The sequence below is a fragment of the Pseudophryne corroboree genome, chromosome 4, assembly GCF_028390025.1.
Source record: "Pseudophryne corroboree isolate aPseCor3 chromosome 4, aPseCor3.hap2, whole genome shotgun sequence".
NCBI classification, from domain to species: domain Eukaryota; kingdom Metazoa; phylum Chordata; class Amphibia; order Anura; family Myobatrachidae; genus Pseudophryne; species Pseudophryne corroboree.
In genome coordinates this window covers 104,774,185-104,792,377 of record NC_086447.1, presented here as the reverse complement: position 1 = coordinate 104,792,377, position 18,193 = coordinate 104,774,185, and the positions used below count along the sequence as shown (strand labels likewise).

General features: G+C 45.5%; 1 protein-coding gene across 2 annotated transcripts in view; it reads right to left on the bottom strand.

Annotated features, from left to right (window-relative positions):
* Positions 1 to 18,193, bottom strand: part of WDR35 (WD repeat domain 35) — a 270,202-nt gene that overhangs the window by 147,426 nt on the left and 104,583 nt on the right. For both annotated transcript variants that reach the window (XM_063915331.1, XM_063915332.1), the window contains exons 7-12: positions 14,348 to 14,513; positions 12,267 to 12,412; positions 9,601 to 9,726; positions 8,270 to 8,455; positions 6,229 to 6,261; positions 2,299 to 2,359 (exon numbers count right to left, since the gene is read on the bottom strand). In XM_063915331.1, coding sequence (XP_063771401.1) covers positions 2,299 to 2,359; positions 6,229 to 6,261; positions 8,270 to 8,455; positions 9,601 to 9,726; positions 12,267 to 12,412; positions 14,348 to 14,513 — 718 coding nt within the window. The remainder of the gene's footprint in view (positions 1 to 2,298; positions 2,360 to 6,228; positions 6,262 to 8,269; positions 8,456 to 9,600; positions 9,727 to 12,266; positions 12,413 to 14,347; positions 14,514 to 18,193) is intronic.

Genomic DNA, 18,193 nt, shown 5'->3' with positions numbered 1-18,193 from the left:
AAAATAATATAAAGGGTTATAATAACTTACAGGTGCCTTGATTCCCCCCCCCCCCCCCCCCCCCCCATTGACACCATATAACCAGTGATAAAAATTATCTTTAAGAATTTGGATCTGCGACAAGCGGCATTCAGTGAAGGAAGGAACCTGTGGTCAGTTAGGTAAGTGGTTTGTTTGTGATAATTGGCAGCAGTTTAAAGTGTTTTACGGCAATGTTCATAAATCCAGCAATCCACAAGCCTACGAATAAAGGGGCAGTATTCACCATTCAGCGTACTGTATGTGCATCCTTGAAAAGCATTATGGCCGTTGCAAACAGTATGCGGTCAAAATACCCCCATTGTGCCCTTCACTACAGTAAGTGCCTCCTCGTCGGGCAGTATATATACAAAACTTAATACATATTTAGCTCCTCATTTAATATAAATAGAAAAGCAATGACAGTGGGCCGCTAAAGAGTTTCCTCGGCGAGGGTCACACCTGATTTACAGTGTTTATAACCTGAGAAATGAATTGATCCTTAGCATCTGCTGGAGGAAAAACAAACGGTGATCTGTTTGCATTCCGCAGGGGTACAAAGGCCTATTTCCCCCTGCCTAGGGAGCAGCTCCTGGAGCTGGCATCTCCATGCTAAAGGAGGAATGTTACAGGCGGAGGATAAAATGGACAAACGCTCAGCATTTGGCTCTGTTTACCATGGAGCAATGAATGGGCACATTTGTTACAGTGGTACTAGGCCAAAGAATGTACATATTGCTGTTTACATTCTACACAAGGATGTAGGGTATAAAGTCTCACTTCTAAAAGGCTGCCACTATTTCAGAATATTACGTAATAAAGTAGCACCTACCGGGCAGGAGAAACAACCCGGTGATTTATTATAGCTAATATTCTGCTTCAAGACACAGCGCATAAATGTTATGTAATATGACGGTCTCGGATTGCCAATCATACACAGTGCTGTACACTACTGCCGATCCCATACAGAGTGACATGGTGTACCCATGTACCTCTCAGATTATTACATATTGGGGGTCATTCAGAGTTGTTTGCTCGTTGCCGATTTTCGCTATGCTGCGATTAAATGCGCATGGTACGCAGGGCGCATGCGCTTAGTTATTTAACTAAAAACTTAGTAGATTTGCTGTGGATCCTGCGGCGCTTTTCAGTCGCACTGCTGATCAGATGAGTGATTGACAGGAAAGGGGCGTTTCTGGGTGGTAACTGAGCGTTTTCCGGGAGTGTGCTAAAAAACGCAGGCGTGCCAGCCGAAAACGCGGGAGTGGCTGGGGAAACGGGGGAGTGGCTGGCCGAACGCAGGGCGTGTTTGTGACGTCAAACCAGGAACTAAACGTTCCGTCACATGGACCAAGAAGTACTACGCTATGTTATGTAAGCAATGTGAGAAACATAGGCTGTCATTGTGTACAATGGGGGTCATTCCGAGTTGTTCGCTCGCTAGCTGCTTTTAGCAGCATTGCACACGCTAGGCCGCCGCCCTCTGGGAGTGTATCTTAGCTTAGCAGAATTGCGAACGAAAGATTAGCAGAACTGCTAATAAATATTTTCTTGCAGTTTCTGAGTAGCTCCAGACCTACTCCTAGATTGCGATCAGCTCAGTACGTTTAGTCCCTGGTTTGACGTCACAAACATGCCCTGCGTTCGGCCAGCCACTCCCCCGTTTCTCCAGACACTCCCACGTTTTTCCCTGACACGGCTGCGTTTTTTAGCACACTCCCGGAAAACGCTCAGTTACCACCCAGAAACGCCCCTTTCCTGTCAATCATTCACCGATCAGCAGTGCGACTGAAAAGCGCCGCACGAACACCAGCAAATCTACTAAGTTTTGTGTTAAATAACTTAGCGCATGCGCTCTGCGTACCATGCGCATGCGCATTTAGCAACAAATCGCAGTATAGCGAAAATCGGCAACGAGCTAACAACTCGGAATGACCACTAATAAACGGTGTTGCACATACAGTAACATCATTTTAAAGTGAAATCAATCTAACTGAAATAGAATGGTAATATCAAATCATTTAGAACTGAATGATTACAGTTTGGCCATCCTTCTGCAAATATCGTGGCTTCCATTTCTTCGTACCATTACCAAGATCAAGCATATTACTTTGGGGTTGATTCTACCAGCTGCCAATTACAAATCCTTAAGGAAGAGATGGGGGAAGGGAAAGGGGAGAGGAAGGAAGGAAGGGGGGGGGGGTTAGTAGGCGAAGGGGAAAGGGGTGTATTACAGATAATGTCATGAGATACGTTAATGGAAAACCAGATACACCTTACCCAAATCTATGTATTTAGAATCCAACGGAGTTCCAATAGAATTGCACAACACCAGCACATACTAGGAACAAAACATAATAAACATACAGTAAGTAACAACAAAAACCCGGGGATAGACAATACGTTTTCTGCACGCTGGACCTGGTTTTGAGTCGTACGCAATACTGTATGCGGCTGTATCTAGCGATTATCCGCTTACTGCACATGCGTTCCGGGCAGCACATGGCAACAATTATCAGCTGTCCTGCTGCCGACATTAAATGGGCGGCAACAATATGAGTGCACTCAAGGGACCAGTCTCGTGGGTGTATTCGGGAGGGTGGCATAGTCAGCGTTACTCACTATACCGATTCCTACACATGCATTCTGACAGATCTCATGCACCTGGAATGGGGTAGAGGTAAGTGCCATGATAGTGACGACAGCTGCTCTTGTTTATGGTAAAAGTGGGGCGGTGCGAGTCATCCCCAATAGGACGTACGTATAGCCGCATTAGCATTCTGTTTGCGACTGTATTCGGACCTAAGCATCATTCAGAACACTGTAATGTCTTTGGGTTTTTTTACCCACAAATTGTAGATTTTGTTTTATTATTAAATTATGTACATAGCTATATCAATCTGATTCTGTATAATTTAAAATGATTCATTTTATTAACAAATATGCAGATTTGTTGAAATCGTCCAGCCCCAGAACCTGTGTAATTCATATGTGTCTCAGTTTAAAGGGATATAGTAAGCCTATGTAAGAGGGACCTGTTCCTGAGCCTGCTGTCTATTGGGCAACAGCAGTTTGATACAAGACGGTAAGTGCAAGATTGCAAGGGTAAAATGTGATCCAATCACACAGTGCTGTCCATCTAGGTGTCAGAGGACAGTCTGAGCGTGGTGGTAATTGTGTACAATAGACCAAGGGGTGTAATCAGATAGAATAACATCCAGGAGAAACATAAGGAGTAATGACCTTTACATTTAGCAGTCATCAAATGACGGAGCACCTTAGTACAGTCTTTGTGTAGAGTTGGAAAACGAAAGCCGAAGTGAAGTGGGTCCCACAGGTTGTGTGAGTAATGTAAGGATGAGAGAAGAGTGCAGGAAAACCTCTCAAGAAGATGGAAGGGCAAGGGCTCTGAGAGGTGGCAATGCCCAAATCCCCTTATCTGTGCTCTGGAGAGTGGGGCTGCCTAGAGAAGACTGTAATCAACTGTAATGAATATATATATATATATATATACATACATACACACACACACAAAAAGAGTAGTATAGCGCCACTTGTGAGATGAGATCTCAGTGTATAAATACAAATACTAAAATCACTATTAAAAAGCACACATAACCTTACTAAAAGGTGTCAGCCAGACCCTAAAAATTGCAATACTGGTATAGTACTGCCTAAAACGTATAGAGAATGGAGGGATAGGGGTATCGGCGACAAGTGTTGCTAAAAAAGGTTATTACACTAACCATCTAAAATGTTAAAAGCTAGAGAGATATATCAATAAAAAAAAATGTAAAACATATGAGAGTATTAAAAAATCAATCAATTAAGAATTTAACAAGAAGATAAAATAAAATGGATAGGAGATCAGACTTAGCTTTAAAATCAGTAGGGGGTCAGTACAGGAAACCCAACGCGTTTCGTCTCATCAGACTTCTTCAAGTCTCTTGGAGATTGTGATGTATTAAACACCGTTTTACACTTTGGATTTGAACGCCTCTGAGTGCCGCTGCTTATTCGTTTGGCTTACAGTATATATGTATATATCGGCACTCTCTCCAGGAGATTGTGATTGTATTAAACACTGTTTTACACTTTGGATTTGAACGCCTCTGAGTGCCGCTGCCTTGTTCGTTTGACTTACAGTGTATCTACCCCAGTCCAGAAGGCACTGGAAGCAGGTTGTAATTTATTTAAGAAGAGTGCCGATCTACACATTGTGTATACTGCATATATTGTTCCTATAGTGAATAGAATGAGGGAACAGAAGGACTCGTACACATGGCCATTACAATCACGACTCACACTCACATTCTATATGCTTGGCACATGCACTTTAACGCTGCAAGTCCAAAACAAAGCAATGTAATCGGATCGAGTTGTACTCGATTAAGAAATCACTCTGCATCATCTTCCATGGTGCCTGCAGCGTTGCGGAGCATGGATGCTCAGTACAAGAAATGGGGCGATCATTAGTAACAGCACACTGTGCTGCAGGGAGGTACTGAGATGCTCTATTATAGGAAAGAACAAAGCACAAGGCATCGTTTTACAACACCAGTGCATACGATCCCTTAAAGAGTGAAAACATCAAGGGTAGCCGCTTCTGTAGACCAGCGGAGGCAAAAATAATGTCAGAACCTTGTAACACACTTGCTGGCCTAATTAATGAGGAATACTTGCTATGTGTCCAAGTACACCTGGCATTGGGGCAGTACTACAGGGGAAGAAACGTCATGTCTGCCTTTGGCTATAGAAATTGAAAGGAAAGATGATATTTAATGAAACACTTGGAGGTTTTACTTCAACCTCTTCTAATATTCCTTAAATAAATGAATCGATTGATTATCCCTGTGTTTGCCGAGAGATTACCCTGAGGACTGGTGGAGAGATAACATGTTATACAGTATACACTGGCGTGCCGAGCGGCTTAAATGACCACAGGGCAGGCAGCCATATGCCCTTAGTAGGCACAAGTATTCCTATAGTCTCACATAAGCAGCAGCAAACGTGCCGGAAAACCAAAACTATTTGCACCCTGACAAAAATAACCTATTAAAATAAACTCCATATTACTATATTGAAAATATAGGAATTTATTAATCTATGGTTATATCTTTCACCCAAATCTACGCTAGTTGGTTTTAAGCATCACCAACAGGAAGCTGGGCATTGAGGGGTAAATTTACTAAGGTGGGATTTTTTTTAGAATTTCTGATGCTGCCCATAGCAACCAATCAGATTCTATCTATTATCTTCTAGAAGCAGCTAGATAAATGTTAAGTAAAATCTGATTGGTTGCTATGAGCAACATCACCAGTTTTAAAAAAACTCCCACCTTAGTAAATTTACCCCTGAGAGAGTCGAGGCTTCTGTACTGCTAGCTTTGCCCTCCCAGCACTGCCAGGCTATCACTGTAATTGTAGTAGCAAGGAGAGGTGATCATTGTGTGATCAGAGGACTTGACCTGGTAATGGGGGAATTGGTGGTAAAACCGCTCTCTCATGTATGCAACAATCTGCCCTCTGTAATGTGATTACATGCATGCAGGTATAAAGCCATGGCCATCCTGTATGTACACGTGATCAGCAGAAGGCCTCCATCCCATTCCGTATGGGCTGTGACACAGTACGGGCAGGATTGATCTCCCGTGTTGTCACTGCCTACCCACATATTGGTCGCAGGACAGATCCCACCTGTGACAGACGGAGGCCGATACAGCCGGATGTAATTACTGTACACATTAATGGGCATTACCGGCCGCCTTCTCTCTACATGATCTGTATCTATAGTGTGTTATGACATCAGATTACACAATGTAGTAACCTTCCCAGCTGAATTCTATGACAGCCAATCAGCTACAGTATACACCAGATAACATGGCTTTTCAATCTGTGGCCCTCCAGCTGCTGTGAAACTACACATCCCAGCATGCCCTGCCACAGTTTTGCTATTCAGGTATGCTAAAACTGAAGCAGGGCATGCTGGGATGTGTAGTTCCACAGCAGCTGGAGGGCTGCAGATTGAAGACCCATGCCTTATAATGAGATGTGGGATCTTAATTCTCTCTAAGGAGTGGGTATGTGGGGAACGGAGGTGGTCACCCATATTAATATTAATAAAACACAATCGTCATATTCATGTCAGAGCAGCCATACTAGAACGGTATACGAATTGCTGTATTAAGCATATAAAATGTAGGGACTGTACCTTAGCTCTGTTAGTTTCTGCTTCATTGTCATCCTGTAGGGGAGACGAAGGACAGTCTGAGAAATAGGGCATCCAACTCAGGCTAACACTGCGACCTGTACACAGCACATGTCTATACCACTCATCAGAAAATGTATACATTACATGGGCTGGCCGGATAATATGTATGAATAGCGCAACATGCCAACGACTACATAAATGCAGAATGAATGCTCCACAAATATGACAATAACTACATTTATGTGATGCACTCTCTGCAGTATATCACTCTCGCAGCACTGTGCTTTACATACAGATGTAGCCAAGCTCATATTACTGCAACACAGCTGCCCCGACTATTCACAGCCAGCAATCACTCCATTAGGAATTAATGAAGCGATCTCCGGCTGCGACTAGTCGCGGCCTGGCACACCATGCACCAAGATGCATTGCAGCATGATGAGCATAGCTACACCTGTACCTTGCAGAGCACTGGCCACATTCACATAGAAGCTTCACCTTCTGATGTTCACTCGCTAATATTACACTTACATCTATGGGGGATATTCAATTCAAGTCGGATCCATTCCGACATGAATTTGTCGGAATGGATCCGACAGGACCTATTCAATGACCATCTCAATCCGACTTTAAAAAAGGTCTGATTGAGATGAAGGTGCTGAGAGGGGGAGAGCAGCGGAGAGACGGGGGAGGGCAACGGCTACAGCAGCGTCCACTCGGCTCCAGCAAGCGGGACCTTGCTGGAGCCTGTAGGACGCTGCCGTGAGCGGCAGTGGTGCCCCATCCTCCGGCTACACTACACTGCATGCATTTAAAATGTGTGAACTCCTATAACAAAATGTTTACCATGGTTTTCCATAACCAAGTGTCACCGAGCCAGACCTCACGGCAGCGTCCACCCAGCTCCAGAAAGCAGGACCTCACTTGCTGGAGCCAGGAGAACTGTGCCCCATCATCCGGCTACGCAGCTGTAGCCGCTGCTCTCCCCAGTCTCCCTGCTGCTCCCAGCACCATCATCTCCAACGTGTCGGATTTGGCCACGTTTCCGGCAGAAGCACGCGGATTGGCAGCTATTCCGACGATCCACGTGCTTTCCGACAAGTCGATTCCCAGACGTGTTGGATAAAAAAGCCGGGGATAGAATAGGTCGGAACCCCTTCCAACCTAAAAAAGTCAAAAACTGCCGTCTTTCCGACAAGACGGCATTTTCGACAGCAATTGAATATACCCCTATATGTGCCAAATATTATTACACATATTGTGTTTTTCAAACATTGAAGTATTTCGATAAAAATCACTATTGCACCAAAAATAATAATATCTGTAGCCCCCAAAGTTGCTGGACATCATTTTTGGTTTTTGACCATTACAGTAAATCTTAGCCTTTTCCGAAATATATATAATATGTTCCCCACATTGTAGTGTAATGCATTTTCCCCGGCTGGAAAAATTATTTGTTTTGCACAAATTCTACTTGTTTTGCACAAATGTTACTTAAGGCAACTATAAAATATTTGCTTCACTTGATCCAAAGTAATACTCGGTGTGTTTAATTAAACAGGACCTGGGAGTTCTCCTCCAGAATGTAAATGAAGTTATAAAGATAAAACATTTGATCTGTGTATACGAAATGGAGCCAAAGTCATGTACACAGTATAGGAGCTTAAATATAAATGATAAACATTGCATTAAATCAGTTTCCCAAACGCCACCATTACAGGCCAGGTTTTAAGGATATCCATGTTTGAGCAAAAGTGACTTAACTAGTACCTCAGTTTACTTGATTTAACCATCTGCTCAAGCATAGATATCCTTAAAACCTGGACTATAATAACAAAGTTTGAGAAACTCTGTATTAAATCATTGGGGGGCAAAATCTGGACAATTCTCAAACCACATATAACCTGTAGAACAGCACATGCTTACTGTATGCATAACTACTCAAACTGTCACTCGGTAATGATACAGGTACCATGTGACAGATCAGGTGACACTAATGACCTCTACGTGTAGTATTAGGAAGAGTAAGATAAACACAGACCTGGGGGTGGTTTTCATCAGCTTTGGTAGCCAGAATACAGAAATCCCCACACGTTGTGACGGAGATCAAGCTTTTGACATATTTTACAAATTTCTCATTGTTCTTTGTATCCCAGAAGACGACGCAATGCTCGGGACGGTCCGGTCTTGTGTAGGCGTACACAACGGTGTTGGAGCAATAACCCCACTGTCAGGCAGAAGAACAATAGTACCGGGTAAGCGATGCAGTATCTGAAATATGTCGCACATAGCACCCTGACGGACATGAAGCGCGCAGACAGTACAAAGGGCAAGGTGGAAATAGGAAGTTACTGGAACAATGGAATTAATATGCAAAATTGCCGGATGGGACCCGGCATTGGACCCCAACAACAGGCTCCCTGACCCGGCAATATGCCGAGTTGGGATGCCATAAGCTCATCTTCGCGCCGCCTCTCCCTGTGTAGTGAACGGGTCCCGGGATGCACTGACTCGGCAACCCGTTCACACTGCCCCTGACCCGGTATTTTTTCTTGCTTTTGTGATCCATGCTGAATTAGGCCCTGAATCTGTATATGAAGTGCTACAATGCAGCAGCTGCAGCTTTTTCTCACACTCGGTTTCGGTCATCTGCGACTTTGTACATGTCTAAGACTAATTCCTGTGCAGTTTAAGACACGTATCTACATAGTAATTAATGACTTTTCTCTCATGTCATATTACAGCTCACACACTTTACAATCACAGCACATGCAACATAGATTCATACATTGAATTCAATGCTATGAGTGTGTACAATAAAGTCTAATCCGAATGATTGGTAGTAGAAATGGTGTCAGACAAAACGCTACATACTGTATAAGAGTTATGCATTGCTTTTGTGCAGAGTTACAGATGTATCCCATATGGCATGAGACGCCTAGCGCGAATTAGCAGCGCCATGAGATGTAGCGCAGAGACACCGGGCTGCGACTCTAACGGCACAGGAATTAGTTTTAAACCCATACAAAGTCACAGATGAAGAACAACAGAACTTGGTGTAAGAAAAAGTGGAGGCCGCGCATCGTAGCCCTTCTTATACAGATTCAGGCTCAGATATACAAGATATACAAGTGTCGCATATCAATTCAATCAGTGCAGTCTCGTGAAGCGGTTTTGTTGCATCGCATTGCGACTATGACGCACATTCGAGCAAAAAAGACCTGAAATGGATGCTCAGCATAAGCCGAGTCACGTAGGGCCTGGCGCACTGAGGAGGGCTGTTTGGCGCAACTGCAGCAATAGTGTATGAGAACATATCTGTCCATAACATATTCCTGGACCATCTGTAGAACATGCTCCCTCACATCTCACCTTGTAATCTGGTCGAATGTTTGCAAAGTATATGAAGGAATCTACAGCTAGTCCGATTCTTAAGCCTCCACCTTCCCAGGACACGGCGGACATTTGTTTTCCTGGAACCTTCAATGTGCGCAGGTGCTTCAAAGAGAAAAAACAATTGTGGATATTTATTTTTGTGCCCAGACACAGTACCGAGGTTTGCTAGTCAGACCATATTTATGTTTTAACTCGCAAAATACTACACATTAAAACCCATGCAAACTTGTTTTGCGTCTCTCCTATTGCGAGCAGCATGAGTAGATTCAGTGTAACCAGGATCTGACAGTAGGCCCTGGAGGCCTGACATTGAGTCGCACACAAGTTCTGTACGGATGTGGCCATATGATGTGATTTGTAGCAAACCGTGCATGTGCTTCAGCTAAACAGAGCCGGATTAAGGTCCACTCTGGCCTGAGGCTGAAAATGATCAAGGGCCTATTGTGAGAAGTTGAAGAGGTGTGGCTAATGCTTTGTGGGTGTGGCCAGTGACATATGGGCGTGTACACTCCCTACACTATAAGCCCCAATGTGTCCCAAAATCTGCAAATGTAGAAAAGCTGCATCACTTTGTGAGGAAATTAGAAATAGAATTTCAATTCTTATGATTTATGGCACCATGTGACCAGCTGGGCAGTTAATCCTCATCATGCTTTTATGGTGATGGGCCTATTTTTATCTGGGGCCTGGAGCTGGAGCTCCATCCGCCCCATTGTAAATCTGGCCCTGCAGCTATCAAGCGCAATTTGGAGTCGAACGCATCTCACCCACAGCTGAATGGGTGTTACTGGGTGGCAACTAGGCGTCCATGTGTAAGAGAAGCGTGCCATGGGCATAAAACCAGAATCGGGTCCTATTCTGCATATGCAGAGTGCACGCCATTTTCAGTGGCATCTTCTGCAAAGTGTGGGGTAGGTGCATGGTCATAACCAGTGATAACGACTGTTCTAGCAGCTGGAGATACTGTGAGCGCATAGATGCGTACGACTCAGAATACGGATAGTCGCATAAGACTTACAATCATTGTAGGTGTCTCGGATAGCGCCCACATTACATGACTCAGAGTCAGTCTCTGATATGTCAGGCAAAGTTAAGCAGACTACACACTTGTCCAATACTCAACAGATCAGACCGTTTATACAATCCTACTACAGTCCTGGAGGCAGATTCTACATCCAACCCATGCACACACACTTGTCCAAATTTTCAGCAGACCTCCAAATCCCATAAAGTGTATATATGCTACACTTGTGTGACAGTTTAACAAATAATACATTTAGGAGCAAGTCACTGAACTCTAGAACCCAACTGTATTGGTTTGAAATGCTGGCAAACACATCCCAAGCATGGAGAGCTAGACTCCAGAAAGATAGACACCAGTAGATTTTAAAAGGCGTTTACTGGGATCGGCACAGAGGCATATTAAAGCATTAGGGGGACCGTGTGCCCCCTACTCTGAGCAACAGTCCCCCTGCCCCGCATCTTAAGTTGTGCTGGCAAGCGGGTTCCTACTCCTCCCCAGCGCCATCTTCCTAGTGATATTTGGTAGAGATGAGCGGATTCGGTTTTACTCGGTTCTCAAAACCGAATCTTATTGGCTCACTGATGTCACGTGTTTTGGATAGCCAATAAGATTCGGTTTTGAGAACCGAGTAAAACCGAGTAAAACCGAATCCGCTCATCACTAATATTTGGGAAGATGGAGAATGCACACAAGAGAAAAAGTCTTTGCTTTCACTGTGCGGTGCCATATTCCAGAAGATGGCACTGGGAAGATGGCGCTGTGGAGAAGGAGGGACCTGAATGCCAGCACGAAGTAAGTATATTTTGGAAGCAGGGTGTGTAGATCAGGGCCCTCCAGGACCTAGGAGCCTGCACTAATGATATGCCTCTGGGTCTGCCATGGTATTCAATCCTTTACCTTAGACCAGTTTACAATATTATCTCAGTTATTTACAACATCATATACTGCACCGCAGGCAGGGGCATAGCCAGAAATTTGTGGGCCCCATAGCAACATTTTGAAGGGGCCCCCATTTCAATGCTTCTAGAGAGACACTTCTCTGCAGCAGTTGTTAATTTTATGCCCTATAATAGTGTCCTACAGTACTGTAGTTCATTTTCTGAACCATAGTAGAGCCTTATTTAATGTTATGCCCCATAGTAGTGCCCTACTTTCACTTACGAATTGTAGTAGTGAATAAGTTCACTCTACAGTACTGTACTGTATGTCACATTTCAGAGCTGCCAGTACACATTATGCCGCACTGTACCCCCAATTCACATTATGACATAGTGCTCCCCGTTCATATTTTGCCTCATTACAGAGCCCCGGTGCATATTATATAACATTGAAATGCCTTACAGTTCATTATATACCGCACTACAATGAGCAGGTCCAGGGGCATACCTAGATACAGTATATTGCAGGCTCCAAAGGAAAAATTAAAAAGGACCCCTACATACCACCAAATGGCGAAAAATGTATATACAGTAACAAATGTAACGTTGACGGGAAGATGGGCCCCTCTCAGCTCTGGGCCTCATAGCAGCTGCATTGCCTGCACCTATAGTAGCTACATCCTTGACCGCAGGTCAGTCATACCATATGAATGAAGAGATAAGAATGTGCAAGGAATTACCTCTCCAAAGGGGGTGTAGAACTGCACAATGTTGACATCTTTATCCTGAATGGTGGTTTTCTGGGACCCAGCCACGGCCAGCACACTCCCACAGTGATTCCACTGAACGCTCACTACATTCATACCGGTATCAATCAGCACTGGGTCTGCAACACAGAAGGCCAGAAAAGGCCTAGACATCAGTGCAATCAAATGCTTCATGTTATTTATCTTGTTAATAAAAAATGACATCATAGCAGACAACTAATAATTTGCCCTGGGACATATGATCTATATGGTGGCTGGCAATCATTTTCCATACCACGGGAAAAATGGACCAAAAGTTTAGCAGAGAAAGCTTCAGTGACTGTAGCCTCTGTTCCCTGTTGTAGTCCAACTACTTCAAGGTTCAAGGGGTTCAGCATGATTTCCCGGCAGCCGGCCGTCAATATACCGACAGCGGCATCCCAGGCACCACTATGCCAGCAGCGGGGCGAGCGCAAAGAGTCCCCTTGCGGGATCCCTGCACTCGCTACGATGCGGGCTCAGTGGCTTGCTTTGATCGCCACAGGTTCAGTTCCTACTTTGTGGGTGTTATGGACACCCGTCACTAGTGGGAATTGTCCTGTGGCGCCGGTATTCCGGCTGCCAGCATTGCCAGCTGTCGGGATTCTGGCGTCAGTATCCTGACCCTCCGGGATCCCAACATACGGCAAATTAAACGTATACCGGTTCTGTGTAAGTGCTGTGCGTTCAAAGATGTCCTTATGTATACCACTGTTGTAACACATTATGGGGCACATTTACTAAGTAGTGATAAGAGCGGAGACGTGAGCCAGTGGAGAAATTTCCCCATCAACCAATCAGCAGCTCTGTATAATGTTATAGTATGCAAATTATAGATGTTACTTCAGTGCTGATTGGTTGCCATGGGCAACTTCTTCACTGGATCACTTCTCCACTCTTATCACTGCTTAGTAAATGTACCCATATGATTGAGTCCAGTCTGGCCATTCTCATCTGATCTCTCTCTCTAACAAGTCGTTGTCTCCCACAGAACTGGATGCGTTTGTTTTGTGCACCATTCTCTGTAAGCCCTAGAGGCTATTACACGCAGGGCCGGTTCTTGCCCTTGTGGCGCCCCGGGCAAAAGTTAGGGGCGTGGCTTAATATGGGGGCGTGGTCAGTCACGCCCCCATTTGTAGCACCGCTGAAAGGGAAGAAGAAAAAAAAAGTATACTTACTATACTCCGCTCCTGATTCCAGACCCTGCAGACCGGCGCCGCTCTTCTCCTCGGATCTATGGGAGAGACGTCAGTCATGACGTCTCTCCCATAGCACAGCATAGGCACTAGAGGTCAATTATGACCCCTAGCGTCTGTGCCACAATGATGTGCGGTGCGCGATGACGTCATCGCGCACCGCACACCAAAGGTCCTCTCCATGAAGGGAAACTAGACGCTTAGCGTCTGATTCCCTTCATAGCGGGGGAGGACCAGCGCCACGAAGGGAAACCAGACGCGTAGCCTTCTCACAGCGGGAGGGGGGGCACAGCGGGGGGACACTGCTGGGGCGCACACTGCACAGTGGCGGATCTTGCCATGGTGCGGCGCCCTCCGGAAGGCGGCGCCCCGGGCAAAAGTCCTGCTTGCCCGTGGCAAGATCCGCCACTGATTACACGTATTCACTACTGTGCGTGAAAATCCCAGGTCATCACCAGTTTATAAGATACTTAAACCAACCTGTCTGGCACTAACCATCATTTCACAGTTTAAGTAACTCAGGCCACATTTTATTCTGGTGTTTAGTCTGAACAACTGATCCTGTTGACCATGTATGCATTTTTTTATGCACTGAGTTACTGCCACATGATTGGCTGATTAAACATTTGCATTACTGAGCAGGTGTATCTAATAAACATATAGAAACCTGACAATTTTGACCCTTTCACGAGTGACCAACATCCCATTTGTGTTCTGCTTATTTATTTTTCTGGGGCCGGAGGATATGCAGCCGCCTGACCTAAATATATACGCACCTATTTTTACATGCACATGAAAACAGTAAAGTATAAAACTTTACTTACTGACTTCTTTACTTACTTTCATCATTCTCGTGTCTCATTATCTGGCATCTTCCATTGTCAAAACATATGGCGAGACAGGGGCAATCTGGTTCCACGTACCCTTTAGTACCTGAATACCAGTGCATGCCAGCAATACTCAGAGGACCCGTCACATTCACCAAACAACTCAGCAGCATTTTCACCTAGATAAAAGAGATCAAATGATCGGTTTTAATTACATTGCCATTACATCCGGCCCACCATGTTACTGTTGTCTGTAAAGCAACTTGGAGTCCTGCGGGGAAAAAAGCGAAACATAAATAAAATTATTATTAATTCTCATAAGTCCTAGAGGATGCTGGGGTCCACTTCATGACAATGGGGTATAGACGGTTCCGCCGGAGCCATGGGCACTCTTAAGACTTTTCAATGGGTGTGAACTGGCTCCTCTCTCTATGCTGCTCCTCCAGACCTCAGTTTTAGAAATGTGCCCAGGCAGACTGGATGCACTCTGAGGAGCTCTACTGAGTTTCTCTGAAAAGACTTATGTTAGGTTTTTTGTTTTCAGGGAGAACTGCTGGCAACAGTCTCCCTGCTTCGTGGGACTGAGGGTGCAGAAGTAGGAACCAACTTCCTGAAGAGTTTCATGGCTCTGCTTCTGGCTGACAGGACACCATTAGCTCCTGAAGGGTACTGAACGCTAGCCGTGTCTAGATGCTCACTCCCACAGCATGCCGTCACCCCCCTCACAGAGCCAGAAATCAGAAGACAGGTGAGTAGAAGAAGACAGATCTTCTATCAAGAAAAGTGACGGCTGAGGTACAGCGTGGCTGGCGGGAGCGCAGCGCGCCATTGCTGCCCACACACACAGGCACTGGGTGCAGGGCGCAGGGGGGGGGGGGGGCACCCTGGGCAGCAAAAACACCTCTATAAACTGGCAAAAAGGGGGCATAAGATGCCCAAGCACAGCCCTACCCCCGCCAGTATAAATATTATGAAAAGTTTCTGAGGTAAAAAGGGCGGAGCTTCTTCTTCAGGCAGCCAGCACACTGCTCAGTGCTATTTTCTCTCTCCTCAGGCTGCAGAGACATCGCTGGTCCTCCTTCTCTTCTGACTACAAGTATCAGGGTGCAAAACAGGGGGAGGCTCAAGCGAATTTGGTGCTTTACAAGTGTGTTTTACTGTATAAAAAGCGCTGCATGTCAGTGGGCATTCTGTGTTCACAGGCATTAGATACTGGCGCTGGGGTTGTGAACTGGCTGCTCCTAAACTGTGTCCCTCTGACAGATTTTACTGTGGGTCTGTCCCCTATAAGTCCCAGTGTGTCTGTGAGTGTGTGTTGTACACGTGTGTAAGACATGTCTGAGGCAGGGAGTTCCTCCCCGGAGGAAGGCATTTTAGGGACACAGAGTTGTAATGTGGTGGCGCTGCCGGCACACCAAGAGCCTGCATGGGTGAAAGAAATGCGTGATAGTATGCATCATATCAATAGGAGATTAGATAAGTCTGAATCTCATGCTGAGTGCTGGAGAAAATCTGTGGAGGATGTGATTTTTCAGGGCTCTGTTCTTCCATCTGCAGGCGACCCCTCTGGGTCACATAAGAGACCATTTGCGAATATTGTGAATACTGATACCGACACGGACACTGATTCTTGTGTCGACGATAGTGACTCCAGAGAAATAGATCATAAATTGGTAAAAAATATACAATATATGATTGTAGCTATTAGGGAAGTTCTGGAAGTCACGGAAGCCACTCCTGTACCTCAAGAGAAGGCTTATTTCTATAAAGAAAATAAATCCAAGGTCACTTTCCCGCCTTCCCACGAGCTTAATACTCTCTTAGAAGGGATGTGGGTGAATCCCGAAAATAAATTTCGTATTCCCAAGAGAATTCAGATAGCTTATCCTTTCCCGGTGGAGGACAGGGAAAAAAATGTGAATCACCCCCTGTGTTAGACAGTGCTCTGTCCAGGTTGACAAAGAAGGTAATTCTCCCTGCACCTGGCACGGCTTCACTAAAGGAGCCAGCAGACCGCAAAATGGAGACTACATTAAAATAAGAATTTACTCACCGGTAATTCTATTTCTCGTAGTCCGTAGTGGATGCTGGGAACTCCGTAAGGACCATGGGGAATAGCGGGCTCCGAAGGAGGCTGGGCACTCTAGAAAGATTTATGACTACCTGGTGTGCACTGGCTCCTCCCACTATGACCCTCCTCCAAGCCTCAGTTAGGACACTGTGCCCGGACGAGCTGACATAATAAGGAAGGATTTAGAATCCCGGGTAAGACTCTTACCAGCCACACCAATCACACCGTACAACTCGTGATACTATATCCAGTTTGACAGTATGAAAACAACTGAGCCTCTCAACAGATGGCTCAACAATAACCCTTTAGTTAACAATAACTATTTACAAGTATTGCAGACAATCCGCACTTGGGATGGGCGCCCAGCATCCACTACGGACTACGAGAAATAGAATTACCGGTGAGTAAATTCTTATTTTCTCTAACGTCCTAGTGGATGCTGGGAACTCCGTAAGGACCATGGGGATTATACCAAAGCTCCCAAACGGGCGGGAGAGTGCGGATGACTCTGTAGCACCGAATGAGAGAACTCCAGGTCCTCCTCAGCCAGGGTATCAAATTTGTAGAATTTTGCAAACGTGTTTGCCCCTGACCAAGTAGCTGCTCGGCAAAGTTGTAAAGCCGAGACCCCTCGGGCAGCCGCCCAAGATGAGCCCACCTTCCTTGTGGAATGGGCATTTACAGATTGTGGCTGTGGTAGGCCTGCCACAGAATGTGCAAGCTGAATTGTACTACAAATCCAGCGAGCAATAGACTGCTTAGAAGCAGGAGCACCCAGCTTGTTGGGTGCATACAGGATAAACAGCGAGTCAGATTTTCTGACTCCAGCTGTCCTGGAAACATATATTTTCAGGGCCCTGACAACGTCTAGCAACTTGGAGTCCTCCAATTCACTAGTAGCCGCCGGCACCACAATAGGCTGGTTCAGGTGAAACGCTGACACCACCTTAGGGAGAAATTGGGGACGAGTCCTCAATTCTGCCCTATCCATATGGAAAATCAGATAAGGGCTTTTACATGATAAAGCCGCCAATTCTGACACTCGCCTGGCTGAAGCCAAGGCCAATAACATGACCACTTTCCACGTGAGATATTTCAGATCCACGGTTTTTAGTGGCTCAAACCAATGTGATTTTAAGAAACTCAACATCACGTTGAGATCCCAAGGTGCCACAGGAGGCACAAACGGGGGCTGAATATGCAGCACTCCTTTCACAAATGTCTGAACTTCAGGTACTGAAGCTAGTTCTTTTTGAAAGAAAATCGACAGAGCCGAGATCTGTACTTTAATGGAGCCTAGTTTTAGGCCCATATTCACTCCTGCTTGCAGGAAATGCAGAAATCGACCTAGTTGAAATTCCTCTGTTGGGGCCTTTTTGGCCTCTCACCATGCAACATATTTCCGCTATATGCGGTGATAATGCTTTGCTGTAACATCTTTCCTGGCTTTAATAAGCGTAGGAATGACTTCTTCCGGAATACCCTTTTCCTTCAGGATCCGGCGTTCAATCGCCATGCCGTCAAACGCAGCCGCGATAAGTCTTGGAACAGACAGGGCCCCTGCTAACGCAGTTCCTGTCTGAGCGGCAGAGGACATGGGTCCTCTGATATCATTTTCTGAAGTTCCGGGTACCAAGCCCTTCTTGGCCAATCCGGAACCACGAGTATCGTTCTTACTCCTCGCCATCTTATTATTCTCAGTACCTTTGGTATGAGAGGCAGAGGAGGGAACACATAAACCGACTAGTACACCCACGGTGTCACTAGAGCGTCCACAGCTATCGCCTG